At 37.4% G+C, this 16,314-nt stretch overlaps 1 protein-coding gene and 1 pseudogene across 1 annotated transcript; both read right to left on the bottom strand.

Annotated features, from left to right (window-relative positions):
• Positions 1-4,193: 4,193 nt before the first annotated feature.
• LOC149142324 (pentatricopeptide repeat-containing protein At4g02750 pseudogene) lies at positions 4,194-5,441 on the bottom strand (annotated as a pseudogene).
• A 76-nt stretch (positions 5,442-5,517) lies between these two features.
• On the bottom strand, positions 5,518-6,768 carry LOC149142323 (pentatricopeptide repeat-containing protein At2g13600-like). Its single transcript, XM_089449695.1, has one exon. The coding sequence runs from the start codon at positions 6,766-6,768 to the stop codon at positions 5,518-5,520; it is 1,251 nt and encodes a 416-aa protein (XP_089305821.1).
• Between the last annotated feature and the right edge of the window lie 9,546 nt (positions 6,769-16,314).

Below are 16,314 nucleotides of genomic sequence, written 5' to 3'. Positions count from 1 at the left end.
TATCCTGTTAAAAAAAAACCCTTACATTGTTTTATGGTGATGAAAATCATGGAAAAATGACAAACAAAAAAAAACAAAATGTAGCCAAGCAAGAAGACAAACATGCATGCATAAATCTAAAAAAATAGCATTAACATAGTGGGATTTATGCATACTTTTATGAATGGAAGAGTCAACACCAGTTGGCAAATGAAATTGAACCATTGCTGCAATAAAAAAGTTATTGATGGTGATGATGATGTTTTTTTAGCTATTTCCATGATGAGTGATGATGACCACAAGCCCTCTTTCTCCAATAGCTAAGAAACTCAAATGAAAAAAAATGCTTAAAGCCTCGTGCGTTCTTCCAATTCAACAATTTTTTAGATCGTAGCACGACTTTGGCCAAAAGATCGCAATATTTTTGCAAACATCTCAACATTTTGTTTCATGAAAACTCATGCTTTTTTCAAGTTGAAAATCAGCTAGATGAAAAAATTGCAATTTCTCGGCACATCACTAGTTCATCAATTCCACTTATGTTGTACAAACTATCTTTTTTCCACTTTGATTCTCCTCTTCTTATGACTAACAATTTGTTGAATGCAAAAAGCTCCAGACTCACTTAATCTGAGAGTAGAGGCATTGGCGTGTCTACCCAAGTGCACATATGATTAAATTTGTTGAGAGTACATACCTCCCCATCTCTTTTATGTTCCTTCCCCTTAATAGTATTTTCCATGCTTACATATTTCTAAGCGGTGTCTTAATCTTGTTTGTCTTTTTTTTGTTCCTTCTGTTCATTTTCAGCATTTACATTAATGACCCTAGTTTCAGTCTGAGTTTAAGTTTATGCTTCCTTTCATTTCCTTTCCTCTTCAAGTCTCCTTGCATCTTCCTCTGCTTTGGTCTGAGTTTCTGTTGTTGCTTTTGCCTTAGCATCACGGTTCTTGTTCTTATTTCTTTTCAATTTATTCATGTCCCTTCTTTTCTCCTCCTTTTATTATGTTTTCTTCTCTTAATCTCTCCCCTTCCTTTATCCTAGTTGCTTCCCTTTCTTTTGTTTTTTCTTCATCCCTTAGCTGTCAATCTGGTTTTATCTTCCTCCTCAACTTTTTGTTTCTGCTCTAAGTCATCTTTGAGTTTCCTTTCATTGTTTCGGTTGATGCGTTTATAGTTGGTCTTGGTGCCTAATTACCACCTGAACTTTTTCCCATGAGTGGGTTCTTTTCTTTACATCTTCCTCTTCCCAATGGTCATGGGCATATGGCCATAAAATGCCTAATTGTGCCACATGCCAGGGCACTAATGTGCTTAGGATCATATCTCTTAAACCTACCATCCACGAATAGGTAATCTTTAGTAGCCTTGGCTTCCATCTTGGCAAAGAAGAAGTTGTTAAGACCATATGTACCTGTGTAAAAAAACTTTTATCTTTCGTGAATGTTATGTTGAAACCAAAAAAGATGGTCTATAAAGCTATTTCCCTCAACACACTTTATCTATTACAAATTTTGGTAAGAGATGTGGAGTTGTTGCCCCATTAGCCTCTACCCGTTTTAACTTCAGATCTACCAAGTGCCAAGAGGGATAAAATCACTTTTCCCTTTAAAAGAAGTTCACATATCAAGAGATTTGATCCCTCTCAGGGATCTAGAGTTAAAGATAGATCCAAGTTGGTTTATATTCCCCCTTTAAATAGGCTATATTCTTCATTAATATCATTGGTCCTCAATACCATGGACCATTCTTATTCTTATTTTTATTTAATTTTTATAGTGTTATTTTTATTTTTATTTTTGTTATTTTATTTTATTTTATTTTGACCGAGTTAAAATGTTTACATTACATTAATCTTTTTATTTTATTTTTTATTTTTATGTAATTTGAGTTTGTCAAAATGTTAATAGCCTCTCCATGCAATAAAATTAAAATAAAATATTTATAAAATATTTTAATTTTGAAATGAGTTATGGTTTTTGGCTAGTGGGATTGATAGGCCATGGTATTTGGCCATGTTATTGTAACAAAGCCTATCAACAAGTTAATAATATCCACGGTAAAATGAGGATTAATATCCATGGTTAAAAGTATTGTTATATTGTATGCTTATTGTAAGTATTAAGTTTTAATTTTTAAAAAATTACAAAATTAAATTAAAATAAAATTTTTATAATTTTTTGTTTTTTTTTTTTTTTAAATGAGTTATGGTTTTTTAGTACGTGGTATTGACCCATGGTATTGTGAAAAAAAACTATTTGGAAGTTAATAATATTCATGGTAAAATAGAGGTGAATATTCATAGTTAAGAATTTGTTATATTGTAAATATTATATTTTTATGGCCTTATTAATTAATTTTAAATATTGTTACAGAATCATTATTTTAATTTATATGGTAAAATAGATGTTAATTTAAAAATACTATTTATATGTTATATATTTTAATGTGATAGGTATATTATTATATAAAATATTGTTTGTAAATTTATTAATAAGTAAAATGATAATATAAAAAAAAAAAAAAAATGAATTTAAAAAATATTTATATCTTAACATTTAATATATAATGTCTACGCCTTTGTCCTATAATGATAATGACTGAGCTATATAATGTCTATGCCTCTGTACTGGGCTGGCTGTAGAGAGCCTCTAGTAGATCTTCATCTGACGTTCACCCTCATTATTCAAATAAATCAGTAATAGCTGAAACAAACAAACTCAATACCCACTCTGCAAACAATAGCCTCTAAATGCATTGGTTAACATCATATTATAAAAAACTTCGAAAGTTTTCTAGATTTCACTAATGTCGAAGACAGAAAGAAACATCCCTAATGCAGTGAAAGATACACTAACTACCTTTGGTTCTAGCATTCGAATCCCCACTTCATCAAGTTTCCTACTCTTAAATTATAACATAAAAAATAGCCAAATTCACTTGCTGGGCTTCAAGATATAGCAAACCCTCTCTTGAGCATAATCGATTTAATATTTGCAAAAATGGCATCAAATTATTCTTGAAGCATAAGATAAAATTAGATCAGTATAATTGATTTCAAAATCTCCTCATGTTTTTCTATACATTCTAAAACAGTGAACCAAAACATGAGTCAATATATTACAGAGAGAGGAATACAACACAATAAGAATAACGCACCTGATCAAGAACTCAACAACATTGAGTGCGTTTCCAAACTCATGTTGATTAGATTGTTACCCACATTTCCAAACCCTTGCATTTAACATAGATGTTAATTAGATTGCTACCCACATAAATATCATGGGCCATCTAGATTTGAGTGGCATGGGAATGCAAATGGTTTCCTCGTGGAAGTGAATCCATCTTGGCACAAACATGCGGAAGCAAAGTATAGAAATTGGATGCTGCCTAGATGCTCTGTTGATCACTTACTTTCAATATTTTCAACGCCTCCTTAAGTTGCCTAACATTATACAGCAATCTCACATCCGCATGAAGGCCTTCATCGTCATTATGCACAACATCATTTTCTTTGGAAACAACAGCCGTGTGCTAAACCCAAAACTCCAACACAACCATGCACTAATTTTGGGGCCCATTTGTGCAATGTACAATCCAACATGTACTTTAGTGCTGATATCATCAATACCCTAAATACTGGATACTTTGTTTTGCTTTAACTGCATTTGCAAAAATGTATTTAAACATGAATTTCCCATTTTCTTGGATACGGAAGATAGTGATAATGATCATAACAAGGCTTGATTGTATCTCTGTTTGCTTCAGAGCATTTCAGTTTGTTGTACAGCATGAAAAAATTTGTTTCTTTTTTCATATTGAATAGTCATGGACAGAATTTATTGATCTGTCTGTTTAATTGTGTTGATGCCACAATGGAGCTAACCAGAGATTTCTCAAAGAAGAAAAGGTTAAATTTCTCTTTTTGTTATGGAATGCAGTCAGAGCAAAAAAATTATTGATCTGTCTGTTTAATTGTGTTGTATACACCGTCAGGACATAGCATGATTTTAAACGCTAGCAAAGTGTCCATAGGTTTGATTTGAATTAAAAAAAATTGCAATAAGATGAGAACTCCAAACTCATTCCTACTTGTCATTCGGGAACCATCTCTCCCGATAAATATAGCTTCTCTAGCAACCCATATGCTTACAATTATAGACGTCCACAATCAGGTGTCACTGACAGTTGCATAAAATAATAACACGATGGTCTGGTTAAAGCAGACATTTCATTAAACTGACTCTGCCATTGCCATATCAACAAACTACAATAGGATAGCCCAAAACCCAAAGCTGCTTTCATCTACCATGTCTTCCCTGTCACAATATATAAGATATACTTGACAAATGAATAGACAGTCTAGTAGCTAACTGTTTGGCAGGTCACCCATTAAGGCCGTCAATTTAAAAATGGTTTAGTAAAAAGAGGGATTCTAAAGTTTTATTATGGAGATTTTGGATCAAACTTGGTTTGACTACTGACCCCGTTTAGCAATCAAATTTTAGGCCATTGATGTTTTGCGTGCTTCCCAAAATCTTCCTCAAAATTTGACAATATTACTTGGGAATCTATCTTTATGTGAAGATTTACTCTTAGCTTATGCACAAAAAAGCATTTAGTTTGTGCTTACAGTGTTTCTCATTTTACCATCACCAATAATCCCCGCAAGAACATAGGCCATCTTTAAAATGATGAAACAGTGTTCTTCAGTTTTTCCATCACCAATAATCCCCACAAGAACATAGGCCATCTTTAAAATTATGGAAACGATTATTGTCCCTCACAATAATTTCCCGCCCAGCAATTTTTGAAATGAACTTGATAGCAGTGTGGCAATCACTACACACACGAAGGTTCTTCACTATACGGATAATCATCCCATTTGGAGTGCTGATTAGCCCAAAAGCAATAGCAAGCTTCTCACTGTGGTGGCCGAGAGCATGTTCCTTCTGTTTTTGCCCAACATTTTGCAGCACAAGGTTGGTGTCCGGTACATACCCTGCTATCCTCATCTGGCCAGCCAAATCCTCCAGCATTGCATAGATCTCCTCCTTTTGTGGGTGCCAAGTATCCCCTACAACAAATGTATGTGTTATATTCTTGACTTCAATCCAGCTGAATCCAGGTTCCTTTTTCACTCCTCGATCTTTCATCAGTTTTCTTACATGAGCTACATCATCCCACCTACCTGCAGCAGCATATATATTTGCCAATAGTATGTAAGTTCCTGCATCTTCCACTTCCAAATCAAGAAGACGCTCCTCTACGTATTTTGCTATGTCTGCATTACCATGGATCCTGCAGACACCAATCAAGGCTCCCCAAGCAGCCTCATTGGGTTTAACTGGCATTTTGTTTATCAAGTTCTCAGCCTCGTCCAGGTATCCTGCACGACCTAGTAGATCAACCATGCATGTATAGTGCTCTATTGTGGGCGTAACGCCATGCTTTGTTTTCATGAAATCAAAGTACAAACGACCTTCATCCACTAGCCCTGAATGGCTGCATGCAGTGAGCACGCCAACAAATGTGATTTCAATTTGGGGTAATTCCTACCATTATCATCTCTTGGAAAAGTTTGAGGGCTTCCTTGCCTTTTCCATACTGGGCATATCCTATAATCATACTAGACCATGCAAATACAGTTTTTAAAGGCATTTTGTCAAACATTTGGCGTCCATCATCTACATTCCCACATTTTCTATACATGCCAACAAGGGCGTTTCCAACAACAAAATCCAGCTCAAACCCACTCTTAATAATGTCGGCATGGATCTTCTTGCCCTGTTCCAGAGCTGTACTGCCAGCGCAGGCCTTGACAATGCTTCCAAAGGTGAAGTTATTTGGCTTAAAGCCACTGGCCTTCATTTGACAAAAAAATTTTAGGGCTTCATGGCATTGCCCATTCTGTGCATATCCAGAAATTACAGAACTCCATGTAACTTCATCTCGCTTAGGCATTGCATGAAATAGCATCAGAGCTTCGTTATGACACCCATGTTGAGCATAGCCACCAATCATTGCATTCCATGCAATTGCATTTTTCGTTGGTATTTTGTCAAAGACGCGGCGTGCATCCTGTAAACTACCACATTTTGCATACATATCAACGAGTGAATTCCTAATAACCACATCAAGCTCAAATCCAGCAATAACTAGCCAATCATGCACTTGTTTGCCTTCTTGAAGAGCTGCAAGAGTTGCACACGCTTTGACAGCGATGGCAAAGGTGAAATGATTTGGCTTAACGCCCTCATTTTGCATTCGACAGAAGAGTTTCAGAGCATCATTGCTGTGACCATGCTGGGCATATCCTGTAATGATGGCAGTCCATGAGATGACATCCCGTTTACACATTTTGTCAAACACATTGCGTGCACATCCCAAACTTCCACATTTAACGTACATGTTGATGAGATTGTTACCCACATAAATGTCTTGTGCCATACCAGTTTGTGTGGCATGGGAATGCAAATGCTTGCCCTCTGCAAGTGAATTCGTCTTGGCACATCCTTGCAGAAGCAAAGTATAGAAATTAGAATCTGCCCTCATGTCCTGTTGGTCCATCACTTTCAACATTTGCAACGTCTGCTTGAGTTGTCTAATGTTATATGGTGGTTTCACCTCCGCGTGAAAGCCTTCTTCACCATTACGCACAACATCGTTTTCTCTGGAAACAGCAGTACTCATGCAAAACCCAAATTCCACAATACGTACTTGCGCAATACGAAACCCACAACGTAGTTCTGGTGTTGCGACTGTCAATGCCCTAAAAAATGTATACATTATTTGGCATTAAGTGCATTTTGCAATTTAGTATTTAAACATTAGCCGCTGATGATAGTAGTTGTTACTAAGCTTGAATATATCTCTGTTTGCAGTTATGACAGACCTTATTTACCAGCCGGTTTGACTGTAGTGATAGCACAACGAAGATAGGGGGAAAAGACGCAGGCTTCCCCACGAAGAGTATGTAAATTGCTGGGAGTATTCAATAGCACAGATGAAGTCCAGCATGAATTCTAAAGTTCCAAAGCCCTTGACGATAGTTATTTAAACAATATCAAATAACGGGCAAACACTCTGCTTCAAAATTTAAAAAATGCGGATTTATGAAATACACAAACCATATGACGTAAGATGGAGGAGCTGCTCCTGTATGTGTTTCTGCTTATCTGCTTCAGCTCTGACCACACGACGCAGTCACTGCCGCTGGTGGAAAACATTCGATCAACTATATGTTTTGCTTGTCCTACTGTTGGATTTTATAAATTGTGCTACAGCCTGGTAATCTAGTTTTACCCCACCAGTAATATAGACTATCATGTCTGTGTGGGGTTTATTCTGTTAAATCTCAGGGGAGGGGTAGGAGAGTCAAAATTGTGGGGTTAAAAAATTGTCGAAGGGGAGTTGTGTAAGTTAGATCATTTTTCCATGTGGATTGCCCTGGCTTGATTGAGCTTTACATAGTTATAATGGTGAAAATTCTTATTCCATCTCAATCTAGATTTAGAATAAATACTAATAACATATAATTAACTCTAAACAGAATATATATGAGGGATCGATGATATATTTTCATTGTACTTCATTTACACAGTCAAATATTTTTATTGTGATTTTTTTATGAATATAATGATTATGTGAAAAAGAATTATTTGTTTTAATATTATACTTTTTATATTTTTTAACATTTTAGTTTTCCCTGAGGAGAGGACTTCAAAATTACTCTCCTTTAAAATTTAATAATGAATATGAATATTTTTAGTGGTAAGTTTCACGTTCACATTTATTGATGATCATGAATTATGCAAAGGGGCCATGGGAAAATAGGAAGAACATGAATAAGACCTGACCCATTAGATCATTCTCTCAAACCTAAATATGGAGAAATCAATGACCAAGATCAACCACTCCTTTTCAAAGGCCTCTTCAGTGGTATACAGATGAAGGGATGGCTGGCACGAAGGATCACAGCAAATAAGTTTATTTTCCTCATAGTCATATTCAAAATGGGGAAATGACCTAGGCTTATCATCATTAATGGTTGTGCATCGAGAATGATAATAGGGTCCATGGATGACTTGAATACACCTCCATGATCATAAGGAAGGTAGCGAAAGACACGGTTTTTATTGATATCATCATTGGTATCATAGATAGGGTCCTTGCCAAAAAAATGGCCAGTGATCTCTGACTTCCCTTCTTTCTCAAGGTACTTGATATGTATAATTTCAATTTTACATCCTCGAAAAATATGGGGCTATCTTCAATTTTACTTTCTAAGGAACTCTCTTCATCAAACTCCCTATCACACTCCCATTCAAGATCTCCCTTAATGTATTCATGAATGATCTCATCTAGATAATCTATAAAGGGATCCTCTTCTTCCTCATGATCATGTTCATTGTAGGCTTCCTCATGAAAATCAATATCTAATGTTTGGAAACCTTGGTCCTTAGTTCGAGAATGCTCCATAAAGTTATCAAAGAGTGCTTCAATTGATGAAATATTCCTAGGCTTACAATTATATAACCATGAATCATGACCCTTAAGGGAACTTATGAACAACATTATGAGAATATAATATCAGATTTTGAGGTATATGTAGGAAATCTTGCCACATGATCAATTGCAGAAGATGGATCACCATTAAAATTGGGCACCATAAATATCATGTTGAGTGGCATATGATTTGGGTACTCAGGGATCCTAGCAACGTCCAAGGAGGGGATCTCATCAAGGTAATTATTTATATTAGGTTACACATATCAATCGTGGTAGAGTCACCATGGTGAGTTAAAAGTGCTTTACGATATGCTTGCTTCACCCTAGAAGTATTCACTTTGAGGTTCAATGAAGAACATGGGCTTTGTTCTTCCAATGGAGTAGCCAAAAGAGGATATATATTATCATTAAAGTAATCACCTCTTTAATTATGTGACCAAGAAGGTAGCTTATCTTCCACTCTAGCAATGACACCAAAATGTTACTAAAAATTCTAGTAGGCCCTAAGGAGGGAAAACTATAGGACAAAGAGCTAGACTAAGTCATAATCATGGAACAATGGCCCACTTTTACCACAGCCAATGTCCCTCGCACTTTGTGGATTTTCACGAGTGGGAGGAGTTATGGTATGATTACGATAACCTAGAATAGATATGTTAGGTATAGGGCACGAAGTGATCAAGCTAGATCTCATTCGAAAGAGAGAGAAAATAAAGGTACAAGGATTAAAAGAAGAAAATCCCTCTTTAAGAAAATCCCTAGAAAAGAAGGCACAAGACCTAGGGTTTTGGAAGTTTTTGATGATAATAAGTATTCAAAAGGTCAAGGCTTAAGAAAAAATGCTTCTTTTGTTTTACTTCAACATGTACTAAGCTCTTACAACGTTCAAGGAAGTCCTCTAGTTGAAGAAGAAGAACCTAGGGTTTCCCTCTTAGAGTATCACCTAGGGCAAAATATTTTATGGGTTAAACCTGAGTGGATGCCCACAAAACTCAAAGAATATGTATTATAGACCCTAAGCTTGATGTTTAGGCTCTCTAATTCCAAAATAATATCCTCCCTAAAATTTCGCTACTAGCCCTAGATTTTCACCCTAGCCTTAAATGACCTAGTTTTAAGAGGAAAAATTATGGAAGAAGAGGAAGTTTGACCACCAAGGACTTGGACTACTGCATTTTCCTTTGGGCATATGGAGTCTTAGGATGCTCAACATGAGATAAAATGTCCCTAAGGAGGCCCAAAATTGATGCCCTAGATGCTTGTAGAGTCCAAGAACTACTTTATCTTGACATCCTTTTTGTCCATATTTACCTCCTTTTTCCTATCGCTATCATCCAAATAAATGAAATAAACATAAGGTTTTGATAAGGTAAACATTAATATTACCTTATGTTAAAATTGGCAACCATGGCCAAACTCCATGTGGGTCATCTTATTTATGGCAGCTGATATTTTTATTGGATCCGTCTCATCGAGAGGTGTAGGATTGATCTAAATATCATCCGATTTCGACAAGTATTCATGGAGTTATGAATTTATTTGTGTTATAAGACATATTGTCAAGTCGGCTAGCATCTTATGTAGGCTCAGAAGCCCAATAGACACGTCTATTCATCATCTACGTTTTAGTATAAATAGAAGAGGACTTGAAGTCATTTTGATACATTCTTCATGTGATCTCCTCCTCTCCACGTCTTGGGTTTTTGGTGAAGGAGAGACACTAAAAGAATACGCTGGCCTAGTATGATGCCCTAGCTGATCCAACACAGTCAATTACTTATACTGTTCATGAGGAGACCTTATACGTTGTTCATAAGGAGACCTTATACGTTGTTCATGAGGAGACCATATACGCTGTACATGGAGACCTTATACGTTGTTCCTATCCGCTGTCCTAGAAGGCTACAATAAGCAGTCCTAAAGGAGAGTAGGACGCAGTCACCTAAAGATCATGCATCCGCAATAAGGAGGAGACTTAGCCGCAGTAAAGAGGTCTATTATACAGCTGAAAGAGAAGCCCTAGCTGTTGTCCAAAGGTACTCTAGCCGCAGGTCTAAAGGAAGTCTTAGATGCAGATATGAAGGTGCTTTAGAAGCCCTACATGCAGTAATAAGGAGCCCTTGATCCACCATTCAGATATGCTCCTATCTGCAGCTAGCCGCAGTCAAATAGAGGCTGCTATACACAGTCAAAGTTGGCCTCATTTAGGTGTTACTACTCGTTGTCAAGAGGAATGTAAATTCACTATTCTAAGTGGTCCAAATCCGCAGTTAAGGGTGGATCTAATGTGCCCTAATCACAGCAAGTTGTCAGCATGAAAGTGGCATGGTTTGGGTATCTCTTTTGTGACAGTATCAGACCTGTTGAAGTGTCCAAGGCAGCTTCATACGCAGCCCTAATCCATAGTCTAAGAAGTCCCATTTGCTGCAGTCATCAAATTGATATAAACTTGGATTGCTGTAGGTGACAACATGATAATTTAGGTCTGCTGGAAGGTGGAAATATAGCCTAGCTGCTTTGCTAGGCTGCAAGCCATAGCAAGAACCTAAGGCTGATATACTTGTTGTTGCATAACTTAACAACAAGTGATAGGTAGCAGGCATTGAGGGTAGATCAGCAATGAGTACAACACTAGGTGCAGATTCATGTTAAAGAACAACTCAATGATTGGAGTAGATCAGTGACAGGGGTAGCAACATGAAGTGCATAACATGGTCATGATTAGTGCAGCATGGTGCAGTATGTAGAGGTGCGGCAAATAGATGAGATGCAACACTATGATAGGTGAACGAGTCACCTTAGAGAATTAGTTGAAGCAATATGTCTTCGACTGATCTCATGCTGATATGAAAAGTCAAAGTGTTGACTTCTATTGTAAATGTACTATCTCTCTCACTTTCTCTGCTAAACTTTGAAGAACATAAAAGAAGAATTGATCGAGGGTTTCCCCACATTAGGGTTTGTCCCTGGCTGGCGTGTTATAGACATATATGGGCACTTCAACCCCAATCTTATATGTCGATAAACTATGGCTCTTTAACCCCTAAAAGAGTTGTTTCATACTCTAAAAGAACATGGTCATCTGATTACATCATTCCCCAAAAGTTCCACCTGAAAAACCATCCAGAAATGGCCTAAATTGAACCATACTGACTGTTACACTGTCAAGGTGCGATGCATACTGACTTCTACACTAGCCAGGTGTGATGCATACTGATGAGGCCTTCTATAGGGTGGGATGAGCGAGGATGGACAAATGTCTGGGACAGTTTACTAAGTGGATGCTCATAGAATCTTCTAGAAACTTCCCCTTTGACACTTGCCTCTCTGATTTCGCCCCAAAGATGAGTAAGAGATCTAAACTTTAGTTGTCTCCCCTCTTATGGAACCAAATGTAACAAGTGGAATGACACTAATCAAACCCCAAATATGACTCACACCCTTACACACATCTATAAATGGATCTCCCATCTAAGAGATCCAGAGGCTGGAATATTGTGAATTGCAAGTAGATGCTGATAGTTTGAGGAAAGAGAATTGTATTGTTGGTGTGATCTTGTCATTTCATGAGGTGAAGAGGGCTTGATGCTAGGAGGATGATGCTGGATCAGACAACTGGGTTGTAATTCTCCCTTCTATTTAATAAAGTTCTTCGAGTTTTCTTCCATATAACTGTGCAACTTTGAATGTTATTATTTGTGAATGCCATTGTATGTTCATTATATTTCTGATTCCGTAATGATTATGATATAATAGATCAAGATGCTTTGGCAGTTCTTTGTTACTGTATTTCTACAGGTACTCTCCAAGCGGGATAAGTACGGAGAGGAGTTGCAAGTTCTGTCAAGGGGGAGAGAGATCAAGCAAGGAGTTAAGCGGAAGATCCAGGTTGGTTCCTTTGTCTTTCTCTTATCTATTATACATAAAAGAAATCATGAATTGATTTAAACTGTTGTTTCTAGGGTAGCTGCCAAACTTAGAGGGCTAGTCGATTGAAAAGACACTAGTTTTCCTAGAAAAAATTGGCAACTTTGTTGGGGAACTATAGATGTTTGTTTGTTGTTGTTGTTTGTTTTATAAACTATAGACGGAGCCTGAAGTCAACCAAGTAGCCTTTGAACTGCTCTTGCTTTGCAATTGCATAATGGATGAATGCTACTTCAATCAATCTCCGGTTTAGTTTATGAATTAAACATTTGACTTACAAGCATTCTAGATGCCCTTTTGGTAGCTCAGTAACCTCTCGAGATCTTTCCTCTGTACTTTGCTCTTTACTGTCCATCATAGCTCAACTTAGCTCACTGAAATCAGCTGCAAATTTGATCCAAAACCCATTTCAGTTGCGCTCCCTGGCCCATCTCACTGTCTGTCACTGTGAACCAGTATGAATCACACCTCTCGAGCCTATAAAGTAAGATACATCCCTGTTTCTGTGAAGCCTAGGTGCGATGACTGTCTGAACCTATTTCCGTTCTTGAAATTTGGGGTTTTTGTCCTTGTTTTCAGTTCAGTTTAGTTGATTTGCTGCTGATGAACAATGCCTCCTTATTGAAGCCTGCTTGCATCACATAAATTAGCCTCCATTGATTAGGATTAGTAAATGTTTTTATGTATTTGTCCATCATTTACAATTCTTTGTAGAAATTTTTCTTAAATCGATCTGTTGTTTTGGTACAAAAAGTGTCGTAACTGTCGTTTTGTGTCAAAAAGACAAGTGTCGTTGAGTCTTCCTTCCCTGGATAGTCGATTGAACTTTTTTTCAAGTATATGATTTGATTTGTTGATATTTGAAGTGTCGAAAGCATTTTCTATTCGAAATTGAAAAGTGTCATTTAGTCTTCCTTTCTATTTTGAAAAAGAAATTGTCAAAAATGTCGCTTTGAAAGAAATATTTCAGATCTTTACTGCATTTAGTTTTCTTTTTTGGGCATTTTTCACATTTAAGAGAACAAAAACAAATACATCCATTTGCATTTACATTTAGTTTGTGTGTGAAAAATGATTTAGGAAAATGCACTAGTGTGTGCTCTTTGCTCTTTGTTTGAAAGAATTGTAATCTTCTTTCCCTAGTAGCTAGGCTTTTCATTGATCGAAATAAACAACGATTGTTTATCATTGTAGATTTCCTTTTTAGGAATTTCCAATCAACATCACGCGGTGAACCATTGAAAGGAAAACTTTAAACAAGATCAACTCTAAAATAAATTTCAATGAACTTAACAACGCTTTGGAACTTAATGCAACACATTTAGAGGTCTAGGCTAGAGATGTGTTCCAGCGTCATAAAATCTAGTAACTATCGTTTTCATTGAAGGTTGGGTGATTCCTCCTACTTGATACGGTAAGTGCTAGCATGGACTTGTGCTCCCCGTACCGTCGAGTATATATTGGGAGACCACAATAGGCTTATATCTTTTATCCATAGGAAGCCAAGTCTGTCGCCCTATCGATTGCAATGCACTGAACACAACATTCGGGAAGATTCACTGCCATACATAAGTCCTCGGTAATTTCTCTTTAATTCATCACCAAGGTGTATTTTGCAGTTTTGCGATTGGTTTGGTAATCCCTCTGTCTAGATTTTCCAGAGTAGTCACTTTTGTTCCTTTTCGACTCTATAAAAGAAAAGGTCCATCTAAGCACTTGTCACTTCATGCTCATTAAAAATCGAAGGGGACTAGAGTCATCTTTAGCTTTTTCTCAACTCTTAAAAATTGAAAAATCAAAGTTGTTTCAAAGCGTCATTAAAATTTATTAATTTCGGAATAACATCCCTATTCCTTCGTTGCTCTTAGGTTGAGATATATGGAGACAAATCTGGGATCCACCAATCAAGGAATCCCTTTTGAGGGGAATCCTAGTCCATTTTCTTCTTGGAGAAATATTGGTGCTCCGTATATGGCCACATTGTCCCTTCCAGGAATTACAATTGGCCTGCCAGTATGGCTTTTCTCAACCTCTGTGGTTCAAAATACCGTGATTCCTCAGCAATCGAATCAGCATCCAATTAATATTGAAGTTGACCCTTCGCCTTCTTCTCCATTTTCTCCCTCCCCTCCTTCCTCTTCGTTTGGTGAAAGTAGTGATGCTAGTAACCAGGTGACTGAGAAGAAGAAGAAATGGAAGGAGAAGAAGAAGAAGAAGTTAGTTCAGCAAGGGGGCAACCATGAACCATCTAGTGAAAATCCTAAACCCAGATTTCCTTGCATAATTTGTAGAGGAGACCATTTTCATCGAGATTGTCTCTGCCTTCCTCGGATCTTGAGAGAATGGTCTCCCCGTTCACACCACCCGGTGTCATCAACCTCTGGCGATCATGTTGACAACACACCATCAACTAGTAATAGTGAAGTTCATGGACAAAAAGGAAAGGTCAAAGTTCCATGTAGGTTATGTGAAGGAGACCATACCCTTCCTCATTGTCCCTTTTTGGATGAAGCCAAAAGAGTCTTGCATAACCATCCTGCTTCACCGCAGCGACTTCCATCTGTATACAGGAAACTCTCCCCAAGTCCATTACTAGTTAAAAAATCGACTGACTTAACTCAAACGTCGGTCGAAACACCTATCACTGAAAGTGAATCTTCTGAGTCCATACTCGACAAAATTCAACAGGTCGAGGTGACAGTTGACCTAGTTTTACCTTCAAACGGTCATACCCTTCTCGAAGAGAGTAAGGACGATACTGTTCAAATTCTTTTGTTACCTCAGAGTCATAAGAACTTGGGGGAAATCCGCCTGTTCCTTCACAACAGGAGGAAAATCCCCCAGTTCCCGCTACTCAAGGGGTTAATTCAATCGTTTATTCGGTACCCCCTCCAAGCAGTCTAGTCACTTCCTTTGGTTGGAATCCACTAGCAAAATCCTGCCTTCCCTCTTACGTGCCTTTCCAGATCATAGTACAAGTTTACAAAATGATCGTGTCTGGCACTATCATATATGAAGGGGCATCAGTGAGTATCCTTTCATCAACTGCTTGGAAAGCGCTTGGTTCACCATCGCTTATGCCTATTACATAGAATTTGTTAGGCTTTGACAAAGGAAACAATCGACCATTAGGGATCCTTCCTAAGTTGTCGATAACTTTGGGACAGAAAACCATTCACCTGAACGTGATGCTAGTCCCAGGACCGTTAGATTACAATCTACTCCTTGGACGTGACTATGTTTACAACATGGAGGCTATTGTTTCAACACTCTTTCAAGTGATGTGTTTCCCGCATGAAGGCAAAATTGTCACCATTGACCAGCTTTCATTCCCTGGTTCAAGCATAGCTCCAAGTCGATCATCATCCCTAGATGGTCCTTGAATGTCATCAGTATCTCTCGAACCTTCATTGCATCCACCTAATTACTGCAAGAAGCCTGGTGAATGTAACAAAGCTTAGGGGGCATGCACCCTTATCTATTTGGCAGATGAACCCGGCTAAAAAGATAGGTTTCCTTGTAGCTTATGTGATTGGTTTGAGACACCATTCACCTTTGTCTGCACTGCGGATGAAGCCAAGGAAGTGTTTTGTCTACTCTGTGGATGGAACCTTCCTACCATATGAATTTCCTTGTAAGTTAAGTGATTGGTTCGACACACCATTCACCTTTGTCTATTTGGCGGACAATGCCAAGGAAATGTTTTGTTTTCTCTGCAGATGAAACAATCCTGCTTAACCACAATAATTTCCATATGGTTACTGGAGACTCTCCTTTTCATCATGCTGGGGGCATGCAACCCTTTTTCAATTCCATTTTCTAGCTTTTGAGATTTTTAGTTTTTTAAGTTTTAGTTTTGTAAAACCCTAAAGGTTATACATGTCCTTTGAAAAAAGG

This window comes from Pinus tabuliformis, chromosome X, assembly GCF_031772625.1.
Source record: "Pinus tabuliformis cultivar Carrire ecotype Pingquan chromosome X, CPIR1, whole genome shotgun sequence".
Lineage (NCBI taxonomy): Eukaryota > Viridiplantae > Streptophyta > Pinopsida > Pinales > Pinaceae > Pinus > Pinus tabuliformis.
This window is presented reverse-complemented; position numbering and strand designations above follow the sequence as displayed.